Genomic DNA, 16,694 nt, shown 5'->3' on the forward strand with positions numbered 1-16,694 from the left:
TGATTGGCTCCAGCCGGCAAGGCGGGAAAAATAAACCAGTTTGCCTCCTGCGGTGTTTGCATGGAAGCAGGATCGGCACAGTTTTTTTTTTTGGGGGGGGAGGAGGAGGAGGAGGACGACGATGACGACGACGACGAGGACGACGACGAGGACGACGAGGATGACGAGGAGGATGAGGAGTAGTTTGGGTTTATATCTCCCCTTTCTCTCCTGTAAGGAGACTCAAAGGGGCTTAAAATCTCTCCCACCCCCACAACAAACACCCTGTGATGTGGGTGGGCCTGAGAGAATTCTGAAGAACTGTGACTAGCCAAAGGTCACCCAGCTGGCATGTGTTGGGTTGAGCACCTTTTGAGTTCAGTCAGTCAACCAATTAGAAATCCACCTAATAGTAGCATTGTCCTAGTCCACATTTCACTAGCTAACTTGAAAGAATATTATGGGGCACCTTGTCAAAAGCTTTACTAAATCAAGACATGCTACATCCACAGCATTCCCTTCATCTACCAGCAGAATTCCCTTCACCAGAACCACTCTCAGAGGCAGTTAATCCATCCTCATCACTGCTACTTTTCAGTAAGCAGCAAAAGCATCTTCATAAAAAGCCTTCAAGGACCACTACTTTTGTTGTGCTGAGATACTTGATTTTGTTGCTTTGGTTTTCGTCGCTTTGATTTTTGACTCTCTTCACCTAATTTATTTTTTTACATTTTATTTTTGGTTTTGGATATTGTCTTAATTAGCTTGCTGTCCACCTTAGAGATGTCTTCCAATCAAAAGCAGGCACATCATTATTTAAAGATATCAAAGCAGTGACATGTCAAGTCAACCTGTACCAGCATCTGCCATCCTCTTGCTTACGTATCAACGATTTATTATGTGAATTAGCCCACACTAATAACCCATCTGTTTAACATGGAAGCTGAATCTGGTCTTTCCATCTTAAACAATCGTGTTATGTACCAGTTGAAAGAGCACACAAGCTGTTGCCAAGACACTTCAGTGCAGAAGGGGAATGGATACCTAGTTTAATAATACCAACCAAGTAAACACAATTTACAACTCAATAGAAGAAGCCAATGAATCCCGGACTGGTTTTACGGCATTATCTGTGTACCTGACTGAAATCTTCATCTTTACAATGATCGGGTCCACCTTGCAACTTTTGCAGAAGAATTACTTTGTCAAAGTTAATGAACACAGAGTAACATGACACAAAGGTGCTTGTCTTCTTTGAAGAAACAAATAGGCTATTAAGTCATTAAATAAAGAAACACCACCTGGAGGGGCTGGCTTAACAACCAAACTTTACAAGTTATTCTCTGATCGTGTTGCGTGGACTTGCCTACAGCTTAAAAAGAAAATACAACTGTATGACTAGAACAGGTCAATATGTAATATAACTAACTTGTCTTTACACTAATAAAATAAGATGCTTTTGTAGAACATTTCCACTGACTTTTGGAGAGTTTGGATCAGTTGACTCAAAATAAGGATTTAATTCAACTTACTGCAGCTAGTGCCAGTAGCAACTTAGGGTATAAGCTTTGGGGAGTAAAAGATCCCTTCATCAGATACACATTTTTGCGTGGTGGAAGCTGATATGGTAGGGTTTTTATTTATTATTTATTTTTATTATTATTTATTAACTTTAATAGACTGCCCTACCCCCAAAGGACTCAGGTGTACAATAAAATGGTGTACAATAAAATCAACAACAGTGATAAAACAGAATATAACAGTATAAACAATATAAATCAAAAAAGTGCATTAAAATCCATTTAAAATCAGTAGCAGCATCATAACTCGTGTAAGCCCATTAGTTAGAGGTGGTGTCTGAGCCCCAACCCCCTACTCCAAACCCCCTTGGAAGGGGATCAGTAACCACCGCAGATGGTAAGCCCAGATGGCACACGGGGCAGCAGGAGGCATTCAAGGTAAGAGACTTACAGAGGTGGTTTGCCTGCCTGGACTTCCTTGGTGGTTCCGTCTAAATATTAACTAGGGCCAACCCTACTAAGTTTCTAAGCTCTGACAAGACTAGTGTAGCCTGGGACATCTAAGTCAGGGCCAGCTCTTTCTTGCCAAGTGCAAAACATTAGATATTACACCTCAGGGATGGACAATATAGCAGAATAGGGACATAGCATTCTTATCTCATTACAGGTACTATTATTTTTGGCTCCTAGCATTTCATCCCTGCTCCAATCTAGCTGATTACATTTTGCATTGTACCTCTACATCCTGACTTCTTTGCAGTACCCTCCCAACTTTTAACTGGGATATAAGGGCTGAGGGATCTCCATTCCTACTTGTATCTGATAAAGGGAGCTTCAACTCTTGAAAGCTGTACTGCAGAACTCTTATTAGTCTCTGAGGAGCTACAGGACTAAAATCTAGCTCTTCTACTGCAGACCAACATGGCTATCTTCCTAAAACTATTATTAGTTAGGGCCTGTCAAACCAAAGATTTGAAACCGTAGGTCAACTTTGGTTTATTAAGTACGGTTGGTTTAACTACTGCTTTGTATTACATTTGAACAAAGAACCCCAGGTTCAATTCTGGCTTGTTCCTCAGTGCTTCTCTTCCACAATGCAAGCCAAAATACCATCCAGCTCTCTGAGGGGGAGGCAGAGAAAACAGCAAAGACAAAGAAACCAACATTTGGGGAATCAAACCAGGATCTGAACTAAAGGCGAATTCTAATTTCATGAACTGACCATAATTCCAATAAACCATGGGTTTCACATTTCGAAGGGACTACTGGGGAAAGGGAAATGTGCTAAAGTCCACACACATTGATGGCTGGTTAGATACAATTACTTCCTGCGACATTCATCAGACAAGCATATAATACAGCCATTCAGAAAAAGATTGATTGTAGCACTTGAATTACAGTGTTATGCCCTCTATTTCCTAAGCTTCTGTCTGGCAGTTGCCACATATCCTTAGTAAACAACACGGTCCTCTGCATTATGCAGAGATGGATGGATAAAGCCAGGGAAGCTTTTAAAATGGCTTTTACTCAGGAAATAGCAGGGACAAGAATGTGACCCCTATTAAGAGCCTAAAGACATGACCCACAACCCACTTATGCTGAATAATGTGCATTAAAGGCAATAGTTCTCTTGCGCTGCATGGCTGGAGTTCATGATGAACTTCAGTCTCAAACTCCCAAGCACCACTCCAGTCCACAACTGAGTGATTCTAAAGTATTTGGATTTAAATTCAGTCCTGTGTAGATCACTGAGCTGTGGGCCAGACTCTCAGAAATGACGCACGTGTGGGCATCTACGGCTACTATACATCAGTGATGCAAAGTGAAGATGGGCTGACTGATTAAAGATTAAAACATCACTTGTAGGTAATTTTGGAGAGGGCAGAGAATTCTGTTCAAAAACCTAGTTACAGAATTACAAATTCCTTGGCTCCCAGGTAGGTATGACTGTTAAAAGCAACTTAAAATTAATTTTATTCTCTATCATTAGGGATAGGTGAAATTCTTCAATCTCAGTTCATGATTGATTCAGTCCTTCCAAGTTTTCTTTACAGAACTCAAGTTGGGTTGTTGTTCAAGCTCAGAAAGATCCATGTTGGAATATTTTGTCCACTTTTACTAGTGGGCGCTGAAACACAGAGGCCGATTTTCTTGCCCACCCCTCGCATCCATTTAATAATTGTGTGCTGTAAAGTTGTTGTTGTTGTTGCTGTTGTTTATTCAATTTGATAAACTGCCCTACCCCCGAAGGGCTCAGGGCGGTATACAACAAAACAACGACAACCATAATAAAACAAATTGAATAACCCCAGTTAAAAATACAACACCTTAAAACTATAGAAGCAGCATCCTACAATAAATAGTTAATAATTAATAATAGGGGCGTCTGGCATCACACCCCAGTGGTCAAAATCTGGGAGTGGTCAAATTCTGGGAGGGGGCTGGCAGATGGTCAGGTGCACAATCAGTGAAAAGGGCAAGAAGCGGGGCACCTAACTCATAAGTTGCACCTAACTCATTGTGACTCCAGGACCGTGGAGTTTTCAAGGCAAGATATGAGCAGAGATGGTTTGCCATTGCCTTCCTCTACATCACAACCTAGTGTTCCACAGTGATCTCCCACAAAAGTAGTAACTGTGGCTTACCATGCTTAGCTTCCAAGCTCAGACAAGTTTGAGCTAGGCTGGGCTATCAAGCTGCCGTCAAACACTTTCAGTGGGAGGAAACCAAGCTATAGAAAAGAACAAGAAAGTCAAGGACTCATTGTACTGTTGAAGGCTTTCACACCTGAAATCAACTGGCTGTTGTGTCTTTTCCAGCTGTGTGACTGTAATCTAATAGTTTGGGCTGTTAACTTTTTGCCTGTATCTATGGCTGGCAGCCACAGATGCGGGCAAAACATTAGGAGCAAAAACTACCAGGCCATGGCCACACAGCCTGGAAAACCCACAACAACTAAAGAGTCATCTTACATTCCCACGGCTTCTGTATGCAATGAAGGTTGCTAAGCTAGTTGGGGTGAAGGGAATTCTCAAATCAGTAGTTTCTTTGTCCTAATGAACGTATTTTCTAGCAATTATTAGTGGAGATTTAGAACATGCTGAAAAATTGACAAGGAGCTACAGGAGACTAGGTTGAGGTCTTGGCTTTCATTAGACTTTTTCTGCAGATAGTTTCATTCACTCCTTCCCTCATAAATTGGTAAGTTTGGGAAAGTATGTGTGCAGGGAAATCAGCAACAGGAAGGGATAGCATTGGTGGAAGGCTAACATAAAAGGTACATGAAACCTCATCAGCAAAATGAAGTTGTCACTTGGACCCTTGCCTCCCAATATGAAATTTTCTCAAAATTCATGTAAACAAATAGTGCCAAATTTACCAGTTTTTCTTGGGTGTACATACATATTAGCAGAATAGAACAGAAGAGACAGATTCTCAGTTGCTTTTTATATATGACTAACTATAAAGGGAGGGTTACATGGAGATAAAATAAGAAAATTCCTTTTTTTTAACTTTCAGCGAAAGACCAAAATTCATTCCCATCATGGAACTGTCTTAACTTATAAAACCTGTCATAAGTTTCCCAAAAATGATCCAAGTATATCAAAATATTTATGAAACTATCACCTGGACCTTAAGCCCAAATGTGTCAAATTCAAGGAATGGAAATAACAACGATTATTCTCCCAAACAGAAAGGGTTGTGACTGTCTTAATGCAAGGAAAGCTCAAGGGCTCAGCCATTATTTCTTCTCTGGTTCTGCTGATAGATTGCCTTGAACAGTGACATGAGTATTTTTCAGGTGCCAAGTGTGTATGAAAAAAGCACTCAGTGCACATTATTAAGTGCCATAACTGTGCAATTGGGTCGCTGATATCAAGGGGAGTTGCCAGAGGCCTCTTAGCTTGTTTGTTTGAAGCACAATTGATCAGTGGCCTGAATAAAGATGCAGTTTGAAGTAACTAAATTGTATAAACTCTTGAGCTGATTCTAGATCAGTGGTGGCGAACCTTTGGCACTCCAGATGTTATGGACTACAATTCCCATCAGCCCCTGCCAGTATGGCCAATTGGCCATGCTGGCAGGGGCTGATGGGAATTGTAGTCCATAACATCTGGAGTGCCAAAAGTTTGCCACCACGGTTCTAGATGGTTTTTGCAAGACATGAAACACAGATTAGAGTCATGGACTAGGATCACAGAGATCTAGATTCATTTTCTGTTCAGTCTTGAAGCTCACCTTCAGCCAGTCTACTAGATCTGAATCTAAACTACCATAAAACAGAATATAAGGCATGCAACCCTTGGCCCCTCAGAGGAGGTGTGGGATATATATGATATGATAGCTAAAATGAGTCTATGGAGCAAACTACGGCAACATCTCAAAGATCTTCTGGAGAACAGGTGTCAAACTCGCGCCCCTCCAGATGTTATGGACTACAGTTCCCATCATCCCCATGCCAGCATCATGCTGGCAGGGGGTGATGGGAACTGTAGTCCATAACATCTGGAGGGCCGCGAGTTTGACACCTATGTTCTGGAGAAAGACTACATGTAACTGTGCAGAATATATATCTATTGTATGGTGTAGTGGTTAAAACTGGTGGACTCTAATCTGAATTTGATCCCCCACTCCTCCACATGAGCAGCAGACTCTAACTGGGTTAACCAGTTGAATCCGGCCGTGAAAGCCTTCGACAATACATTTAACTGGGTTTGTTTTCCCCGCTACTCCACATGAAGCCTCCTGAATGACCTTGGGCTAGTCACAGTTCTCTCTGAATTCTCTCAGCCCCACCTACCTCACCAGGTGTCTGTTCGGGGGGGAGGTAAGGTGATTGGAAGCCACCCTGAGTCTCCTTAAAGAAAAGCAGGATATAAAAACCAGCTCTTCTTCCTAAATGGTAGCAAGTTATTTGCAGCCTTTGACAGGATTGGTTTGGAACAGCAAGCACCAGAGACTGTTCATTTTACAGATGTACAACTGAAAATGTCTTCTGGGGCGCAGAATCAAGTACACAGCAGGCAGTACAAGCAACCCAAGTACTTTGAAATCTCAACAGCTGCTCCATAGCAAAATTATGTAACAAGTATGAAACAGAACAAGTGGCATTTGTACACCCCAGAAGCTTAGATTTAAGATGGGAAGAGAGAAGTTGAGAGACAGCACAGTAATATTATCTAGGTGTCAAGTAAAAAAATATATATCAAATGTGTGGCAGGGGCCTAAGGGGAGAAGTGGGAGGACCATAAAAGAGAATGTTACAATGATCAATGCAGGAAAAACAGAAAACAAACTGAAAATAAAAAAATGAAAAAAAATCTAGATATAGTAAGCAACTGAAAATGAAAAACACTTCAAAATTCTGAACCTGAGCAAAACAAAGAGCAACATCGCCGCAAACAGGAGACAACAATATTTAAAAGAGCTAAGAAGAGAAAAAAACTAACCCCAAAAATCAGTTCTGGCAGAGTAACATTTGAGAAAAGTAGCAGAGCAAGCAGCAAAGACTGTTGGGGAGTGATAGAGTCATGCATATTATGATAACAGTATAGTCAGTGTGTGTGTGGTGGGTAAACCAGAAATATACCAGCTCACTGCTGTTATTTCTTCTCCCACTGTCAAGGAAGGTGCATGCAACATAAATTGAACAATGTGATATGTGTATGAAATGCATACCCAAGCATCTATTACATGATCTCGAACCCTGCATTTTCAGGTTCCCAGTCATGTGGACAGAGCCAGGGTGGGACAGTGGTTATGAACAGAGAACCGTGTTCCAATTCCCCCTCTTCCTCATGAAACCCATTGGGTGACCTTGGGCCAGTCACAGTTCTCTCAGAACTTCCTCAGCCCATGTGGGGGCAGGCAATGGCAAACCACCTCCAAACTTTTCTTGCTTTGAAAACCCTAAAGGCCTGCCCTAAGTCAGCTGCGACTTGATGACACACACACACACACACACCCTACACACACAGTCATATGGAATAGAGCCTACACTGCAACTCCTCCACGAAACTTATTCAGAAACTCACTGGAAACAGATATGCTCTGTCTTCATCCCATTCTCTGCTCATTTGGTCTTTAATGCCAGTAGGACTGGAGACACGTTTTGATGGCGACAGAGAAGTGAGATTATAACCACTTGCACCCAATAGCTCTCATACAGGTTTTGCAAATTGTTTCAAAGACAGCCTTGTGTGTACAGTTGGTCAAATATAGATGAAAAGTGTGGCAGGAGCTAGTGGATATGAGAAGCTGCAGTTTCATTTCCCCTCTATGTGTGTGGCCTATGGAATTAAGACATACAGACAATCTTACTGACCTATTTAGACTGTCATTAAAGGCCTGATGAGCAGACAATGGGAACAAGACGGAGAATTATTCAAATGGGCTTATGGAGAGGTCCTTTTCAAAACATTCATCAAGCGCAGAAAAGTTAACATGAGGGCAGGAGCATCAGCAGTAGATTACCTTCAGGTTGGAGGCACCATCTGCATTTGTAACAAAAGAGAAGTTCTTTGATCTACATATAATTTCATTAGTTTTGAGGACAAGTTTCCACAGTCCAAGGATGTCTGATATTGGAAGGCGCCTCCCAAGGGGTAGCAGTGGCAGCCCTGCGCATTTCAGTTCAGCTGGAAGGCACAGAGACATTCCGACATGTCAACACAAATAAGCCTTGCTCTCCTTCTCCCTTTGCTTCTCTATGATGAATATTTGAAACAGGGACAGTAAGAAACTGCTTTTTCTCATGCCTTGGACAGTCAGGGAAAGTTTTTTTTAAAAAACCTCATTATTAAAAACTAGAAGACTTAGCACAGAAGGGCAAATAGGCGTTCAATAATTCTCAGTCATTCATTTAAAGAATAAACAGGCAGCTATTTGAAATGCTATTTCTCTCTCCCCATTCACATTTCAAAGTTTCTTTGAATCTGCTGAATTATCTGTTTGTCCTCTAAATGCATTCCACAGTTGTATCTCTTGGTGAGAGTGAAATTGAGAAATGATATGAAAACGAGCAGCTTCTTATTTGCAATTATTTCCTGTTGAAGAAGAAGAGATTTGAGGGGGATGTCTACGAAGCTATGGTGACACGATTAGAGAAGCTGTGATATGCACATGTTTGTGTCGTCGTAGCTTCGCAGATATACCCCTGAAAACAAAACAAAGGGGGGGGAAAGACACATGTGTGGGATTGCTAGACAAAACAAACTGTATTCATCCACTTTTTACCCAGAAATTATGTGCAGATGAGCGGCACGCATAGGAAAACTCCATGGGAAACCTTCACCAAATGGCGGAGGTGCAGAGAACCTCTCCAGCAGCCACACAAAATGACGGGCACAACTGTGAAGCTGACAAGAGCTCCATACAGCAGGTGGGGGGAAAGTTCAGTTTTGGCTGGCAACGCTTGTGTTCTCCATGCTTGGGGAACACAAAATGCCCAAATGCCAAATGCTGTGCAGAAATTCCCAGTGTTAGCCAGGCATGAAGGTCTCCCTTCTTTGAATTAATTTCCTGGCACCATGACACGAATCATCTTCCATTTTCTCTCCCATTTTCAGTAGCTACTAAGCAGCGAAAGATTGCAAGGATCAAGAGTTTGGGGTTACAGGAGAACAGGAGGAAGAAATGAAGCATCTCCTGTACCAATATTGGTATTATCTCATCGATGCAGACACTGGATGCAATAGATGCAATAAATATTCTTTTATGTTTTACCCATTTGTGAGGCTGCCACTTCTTAATATAACTTCAGAATGAAAGAAATTGATTCCCCCCACCCCACGCCTGTATCAGTGGCCTTCTCCCAACTATCGCTGGCTAAATGTGCAAACATTTCTGTTCTTATTTGGGGGAAGAAGGGTTTTTAATGACAGCTAACAGGATAGAGATTTTGGATGCCAGGACTCCATGCCAAACAATATTTTGGAAGTGCCACATACATTGGTTGGCAATTTACTGTTTAAAACAGATATATAATTGTAATTCTAGAGGCGTGCTTTGGAAGCCAAGACCGAGTTGTTGGCAGCTAAAAACAGCCCTGCCGACTTGTAAACAGAATGTACTTTATCCAATACCACTGAATGGAGTGGAATGTTCATGGATCTGTTGGGAATGAACCAGGCCTATGAGCTCCTAGATTCTCTAGAAATACGATAAAGAGAAGCTTAAAGAGGTGATGCATGACCATTCAAATAAGTGGGAATTGTGCTCATGCCATCAACCAAATATAAATTGTAGCCCAAGAGTGTTACTATGGCCCCTTCTGCACAGCATGGGTAGAGCAGATTGCAGTCAAACTAAAGTAACCCGCTCTCCTGTTTTCCTGTTCACATACCTCCATGCAGGCAGTGACCAGAACCCTTGGAAGCAATGCGGGTTGCTGTCTGGTGTGGAGGTTTTTTTGTTCCTTACCTCCCTCGCTGCATAGCTATGCGGGCAGGCTGGCATGGACCCTCAGAGCTATGCTGACACCTGTGACTCTGTGTGACTATGCAGCTGTGAGGCAGGGACTGTTACAAAACAGGCTCAGTGAATCCCCACTGCCACCGAGCTCAACATTGTTTTGTCTCAGTTCCCCCTCCTCAGAACTGCGACATCGTTGTCGCATTTATGAACTACACTTTTCTGCCGGAACAAGGTCAATACTGCTTCGAAGCTTTGAAGTGGGGAAGCATCGAAACGACATCTCATCCGTTCAACCAATCACGAGCCGCTTTTGTGGCATGCGCAGAACGGGAGAGTCGTGGCTGGCAGAAAGCGCATGTAACTGTAAACTGTAAAAACTGTAAAAAAAAAAGAACGTTCCCGTTTCCCGCCGTAACACAAGCACCAATCACGATCGAGGAGCGAAACAGGCACCAAGATGTTCCTGCCCACTTAGCTCGGTTCCAGGGGGCCAACTCAGTTGCTGTGGGGACAGCCTGGAATCACCCTCCACTGAAGGGAACCAAGTCAACCTTAGCTCCCTTCTGTAGTGGGGAAAGCCCCTGTGTGACTATGCAGCTGTGAGGCAGGGACTGTCTCAGTGGACAAAACAGGCAGTGCGACTGAGGAAAACACTTCACGGGGCAGCAATCCCCTTGTTACAATTAAAGAATCACAGATAGCGCGATTCTTGTAAAACCCATTTTGAGGGGAGAAACATGGGACAGACCCATGTTAGGGGCGGGAATCGTGCAAAGTTCCCCCCATGGGGTTTTTAGTGTCCTTAACCCATGTTTCTGGGTCCGTGTAGAAGGGGCTTATACTATGTTTCAGTAATGTATAACAGCCAACATTTAATAGTTGATGTAGAAACTCAATATGTTTTCAAATAACATTAACCATCACATATTACTGCTCTGATTCGGAGCTCTGCATGAGGAGCAGGAATCTCCAATCAAGTTGCAGCTAACATATGAAAACCCTACGGTTTTCTTAGCAAGAGCCAAACAGAGGTGGTTTGCCATTGCCAGCCTCTGGATAGCAGCAGCTCTGGTCTTCCTTGCTAGTCCCCCATCCAAACACAGACCAAGGCTGACCAAAACTGACCCAGATCTAATAAGAGGCTACCCTGAGCTATCCAAACACAATGCCTATATTTAAAATAATCAGAGAAACAATGACAAACCAGAGAGGAATGTGTTCATTTGTAACATCATGTGTCTTTGAGGAGTGAACAAAATATGAAAGAAAAACTAAATTGCAAGCTTTGCCTTCTTTTACTGGGTTAAACCTCTGCAGCTTGGTTTGCTATTTTTCAGTAATGATGCGTTGCAGCATGAAGATCTCTTCTAAGGCTTGATAATGTCATCGGGGTGGTCAGGAGTAGGAGAGAGAGAGACGAAGGTTCTTGTCAAAAGGGCCTGTAAGCACATTTATCATGGCACTCTGAGTCACCCAGGACTCAGCCCATTTCTTTGGAGAGATTTCTTCATTTCGGATGGATCCGGGACACTGCTTACATGATTTTTTTTTTAAGCATAGAGCAGCTTTAGATTCACTTGCTTTTTTTCTCATAAAGGAATAAAAAAGATGACCTTCCAGTAAGTAAAACCACTTTTTCCTTATTGCAAAAGATAAAGTTCTTGTTCCAAGACCAGGTAAAGGAGTCACTATCCATATCATCTATGTCGAAACACCTAAAGGTGTTTTAAAAAGACACTCCAGTGTCATAAGAAACAATGAATCACTGAAATACTTGAAGAAACTAATCAACTGGTATCACCAACTTGCCAAGGAGAGATTATACATTATTTTATGCTCAATTTTTCTGTGGCTCATGCCTCCTGTACTATATCTGACAATGATCTGTCACTGTTTCATTGACTGGCTCTGCAGATACTGCTAATAACGTTGCTCCTGTTCTTAAGAAAGATTTTAAAAAACATTTTTATCATCTTTTGAGGGAAGTCTAGGCATGTATCTGAATCATCTCCAATTACTGGGAAAACAACAATTTTTCACAACACATATCTCAAGTGAAAAGTATGGAAATCCACTGAAGAACTACAATGTTTCTCAGAGGCCGTTCCTGCACTGCCAATTACAGCATTGTGCTGTCGGTGTTATTGGCAACGCTGCAGCAACGGAGCGTTCGCATGGGCGGGCGCTTTGTGGACAGGTAGCACATAGGCTGAATGGCGGCACTTCACACGGCTGTGCTTTGCAAATGGCATTCTTTTTTCCCCAGGATAGACACCATGAGCATTTGGCACCAGGATTGGCCAGTGTGGGCCACCATTGTGGGGAGTGGGCTCTGTGGCACCGATTCCTGGCAGGCCCTTCGCATGACGCCGGCTCCAGAGCGCCACTGTTGAAAAGACTCGCTCATTGAGCGATTTTCGAATACACTGTTGTGGGGCCACTGGAGCATTGCTGCATTGCTGCATTGGCGTTTCTGCAGCGGTGGTTGTGAGAACTTCCCACCCATAATTTTTACCGTCGTTTTACCAGCTTTTTTGGCCTGCGTGGAAATGGCCAGAGTTTCTTTTTATGTAATTACAAATGGGGGACCCACAAGAACTTGCAGGGGACATATAATTCCCTGTTCTCTCTTTATTTACCCTTTCCCTTCCTTAAAAGTCCCCATATCGTCTCACCTTTTCTTCTCCTAGCCCCCTCCCCACCCACCAGCCAACCTATCTTTGGTCCTTTCCACACAGCAGAAATAAAACGTCCTGCAGACATTTTAAACAGATCCATTTGGGTTTTTTTAGTTCAAACACAGGCCACCAAAAACAGCCAAGCAAAAGTGCTGCCAGCCAAAACAGATCTTTTTTTTCACCTGCTGCATGGAGCTCTTGTCTGTTTCACAGTTGTGCCCACCATTTTGTGTGCTGCTGCAGAGATTCTCCATGCCTCTGACATTTGGAGAAGATTTTCCATGGAGATTTCTTCTGCTTGCAGTTCATCTACATCAATTTCTGTGTAACAAGTTTATGAATTAAGTTTGTCTTGCCTAGCAATCTCATGTGCATGTCATTTTTCTTTCATTTTTTGTTTTGTTTTGTTTTCAGGGGTATGTCTGTGAAGTTATGACAACACAAATATGCACACATTGCACTTTCTCTAATTGTGATGACATAGCTTCACAGATGTATCCCTGAAAGCAAAAAAAGGGAAAACAACATATATACGGTAAGCAAAACAAACTTTATTCATCAACTTTTGACGGTGAAATGGTCATCAGATGAGTTGCAAGCAAAGGAAACCTCTACAGGCAACTTTCGCAGAATCTCTGCTGAAGCACACAAAATGGCAAGTGCAACCAGCGAAAATGAAAGTAAGAGGTTTAGAAAGGAGAAACAAAGTGTTTCCTGCCTGTTTTTGTTCACTTAGCAAGCAGGAAATGCAGGGAAAGATTGTTAATTTAGCAATTTTTGAAAAATCTGGGTTGAGAAAAATAGAATGTTTTGAAGATGTTTTGGGGAAGAGAGCTATTTTATTTCTGCTGTGCAGAATTCACCTTTATCTGCCCCACAGGGAAAGATCAGGATAATGAGGCTGCCAGGAACAGGGAAAGAGGATACAGGGAAAGGGGATACAGGAGAATGTGAGATACCCCTGCAATTCCTTGAGGATTCCCTACTGAACATTTTGGCCTGGCATGGCCTGGCTGCTTGCACCACACAGCTGGACTATAGTTTTCTCAGTAGAAGCTGCCACAGGAAGGAAAGGAGGGAAAGCTGAAGATGGAAGATTGAGGTGGGGAAGGAACAGGTAAAGGTAGATTGGCTGGTGAGTGAGAACAGGACAGGGAACAGGAAAGGGTGGTTGCTGTTAGACCTGACCTTAATAAGTCCATCAAAAGCCCAAACAGGTCTAGAAAGAGTCCAGTACCCTGAGGCTGTCATGGCAGAGTGGGGACTCCAAAATCAATAAGGCTCTCTGTATCACTGGGCAGGAGGTCTGCAGTGCAGTGACTCAATCAAAACCCCCCACTCCTCCACTGAACCCATCAGGCATGTAGTGGGAAGCTCAGTCATGCTAAGCTTCTTTGCTTTTATAATTACCATGTGCCCACGCTCAAGTTTCAGGGTGGATCACAGGCCCATTATGCACCAGATGTCTGCTGGGCAGCAAATGTGAACGTCCATTAGATAAATGTGAGGAGACCACACTACAGCCCCACTGCTCAGCTCAGAGCCCCGAGGTAGGTGTTCCAGGTATAATGGGCCACAGTTTCACATCTCATTTTGCAGTTCTGCGCAGTATTGCTTCCTCTCAAATACAATTCTGTGAAATAGAATTAGTTTCAGTCATTCCTAGCTGGATTACTAAAAGCCCTAATAGCTATAATTGGGAGTAAAGGTGGAATGATATAGTCCAATCTCATCAGATATTGGAAGCTAAGCAGGATTGATGCTTGGATGGGCAACCACCAAGGAAAACTGCAGAGGAAGGCAATGGCAAATCACCTCTGCTTCTTACTTGCCTTGAAAGACCATTGCTGGGATTACAGTCAGATAACAGGAGGTCACATAAGGTTGCCATCTTCAGGTGGGGCCTGGATATCTCCCAGGAAGCTTGCTGGGTGACCATGGGCAGCTCACCCACTCTGAGCCTAACCAAGCTTGTTGTGAAGATAAAATGGAGGAGAGGAGAATGATTTAAGCCATTTTGGAATCCCAACCAGGGAGAATGATGGGATATAGTTGGTATGAATAAATACATAAATAATGAACAAGGTCATCAGGTGGTTTTCTTGTACAGTATTCCAAGTCTTCAGAGAAAGGACAGAGAAGGCAAAAATACCCTCACCGACTAAATCCTGCTGGTAAACTGTGAGTGCTGAACCTATTCCAGAAATGCTTCTTTAGATGGTGGTGGTGGTGGTGCTGCTGGTGGCGGAGGAGGACGAGGACGAGGACGAGGACGAGGAGTTTGGATTTAGGAGACTCAAGGTGGCTTACAAACTCCTTTCCCTTCCTCTCCCCACAACAGACACCTTGTGAGGTAGTTGAGGCTGAAAGAGTTTCAAAGAACTGTGACTAACCCAAAGTCACCCAGCAGGCTTCATGTGGAGGGGTGGGGAAACAAATCCAGTTCACCAGTTAAGAATCCAGTGCTCATGTGGAGGAGTGTGGAATCAAACCCTGTTCTCCAAATTAGTGCGCACTGCCCTTAACCACTACATCATGCTGGCTCTCCCACTAGACGTCACAGTTCTGCTCCGGAGCCTGAATTCCTTCTCCTTCCTAAACATAGATGTCATAGTTCTTTTTCATACCTGGGATGGGAAGAAAGATAATGTTCCTGATATGCAGTACTGAGATGTAGCAATTTCTGGCGATCCGTATCCTTGTCGAGACACTATTGAATCATAACCTTCTTTTGTGATATAGCAAAAGAACATAGGTGTTAAGTACAAAGAATAATCCAAAATGAACTATTCTTTTCCCTCAGCAAGCTAGATTAATTGTGATCTGGCATATTTATTACAGCCTTTGCAAAAGTTGAGCTGTGTAAGCTGACTTTGAGTTACTGCAAATGAAACATAATTTCCTTTTACCATTGCCTTACAACTGCGCGAGACATACACGCCAAATCTATTCCTTTTAAATGATGGCTTACTGCAGCCCAATAATTTTTCTTCCCTTAACTCATTTAGGTGATATCTTTCTTCTCTCCTGGCACCATCTGACTGACTTCTTCGCACATACCGTCATTTGTTCCTAAACACATGTGGAATTTCAATGTACTTCATTTCTTTTGTAAGCGCTGCATTACAGCAATTTCTTCCACCAGCATTAAACTATTTTAACTTTACGTCAGGTCAACAGGAAACATGAAATGGAACACCAGGTTCGCAGTTAATGCTGCTATGCCAAAAAGTTCATCCTTGTCCAATGATGCAGGAAATTGTTACTCTGTTAATTCTGTAATAGCCTGCATTAAAGCTATTAGCTAAGTTCAGAATACTTTTGCAATGTCCCTTCCACTACATAGGGAGAAATTCAGAGGGAAGCTCATATGTTTAGTTAACTTTCTTCTAGGACGTCTGAAACTAAGGATCAGATAACACAGTTGATTGCAGATTTAAACTTCAGGGCAGGAATTACAGAGGCATTCTCAAGGGCCACTAAAACATGGTGCAGTGGTTAAGAGCAGGTGGATTCTAATCTGGAGAATCAGGTTTGATTCCCCACTCCTCCACATCAGTGGCGGAGGCTTATCTGGTGAACCAGATGCGTTTCTGCACTCCTACATTCCTGCTGGGCGACCTTGGGCTAGTCACAGTTCTTTGGAACTTTCTCAGCCCCACCTACCTCACAAGGTGTCTGTTGTGGGAAGAGGTATGAGCTTGTAAGCCACCTTGAGTCTTCTTACAGGAGAGAAAGGTAGGGTATAAATCCAAACTCCTCCTCCTCCTCCTCCTCCTCCTCCTCCTCTTCTTCTTCTTCTTCTTCTTCTTCTTCTTCTTCTTCTTCTTCTTCTTCTTCTTCTTCTTCTTCTTCTTCTTCTTCTTCTTCTATTATTCCTGGCAGTGGTCTGAGAGTAAAAATGCATTTTGGTGCCCCTGCTAACTCCCCTTCCCAAGTGGGCAACTTAATCAAGTTGATGTTGTCTGAAAGCTTTCACACTTTCAGAGCACATCAAATATGTCTTATCAAGAAGGGGAAAAAAGTTGGAGCAATTCCATGTTGAAGAGTAAATAGGCAGAATATTCTGCAATTGCACTGGGGACAATAGCTGGCATTGCAA

General features: G+C 42.8%; 1 protein-coding gene across 2 annotated transcripts in view; it reads right to left on the minus strand.

Moving 5' to 3' along the window:
- LOC125440107 (serine-rich coiled-coil domain-containing protein 1-like) overlaps nt 1–16,694 on the minus strand; it is a 129,074-nt gene that overhangs the window by 6,366 nt on the left and 106,014 nt on the right. Inside the window, exon 1 of one of the 2 annotated variants that reach the window (XM_048509681.1) lies at nt 4,145–4,209. The exons of the other annotated variant lie outside the window; for it this stretch is intronic. Coding sequence (XP_048365638.1) covers nt 4,145–4,147 — 3 coding nt within the window. The 5' untranslated portion in view covers nt 4,148–4,209. Of the gene's footprint in view, nt 1–4,144; nt 4,210–16,694 lie in introns of those variants that run through there. 2 annotated transcript variants of the gene reach the window in all.

Source organism: Sphaerodactylus townsendi, linkage group LG10 (genome assembly GCF_021028975.2).
Source record: "Sphaerodactylus townsendi isolate TG3544 linkage group LG10, MPM_Stown_v2.3, whole genome shotgun sequence".
In the NCBI taxonomy this organism is placed as follows: Eukaryota; Metazoa; Chordata; class Lepidosauria; order Squamata; family Sphaerodactylidae; genus Sphaerodactylus; species Sphaerodactylus townsendi.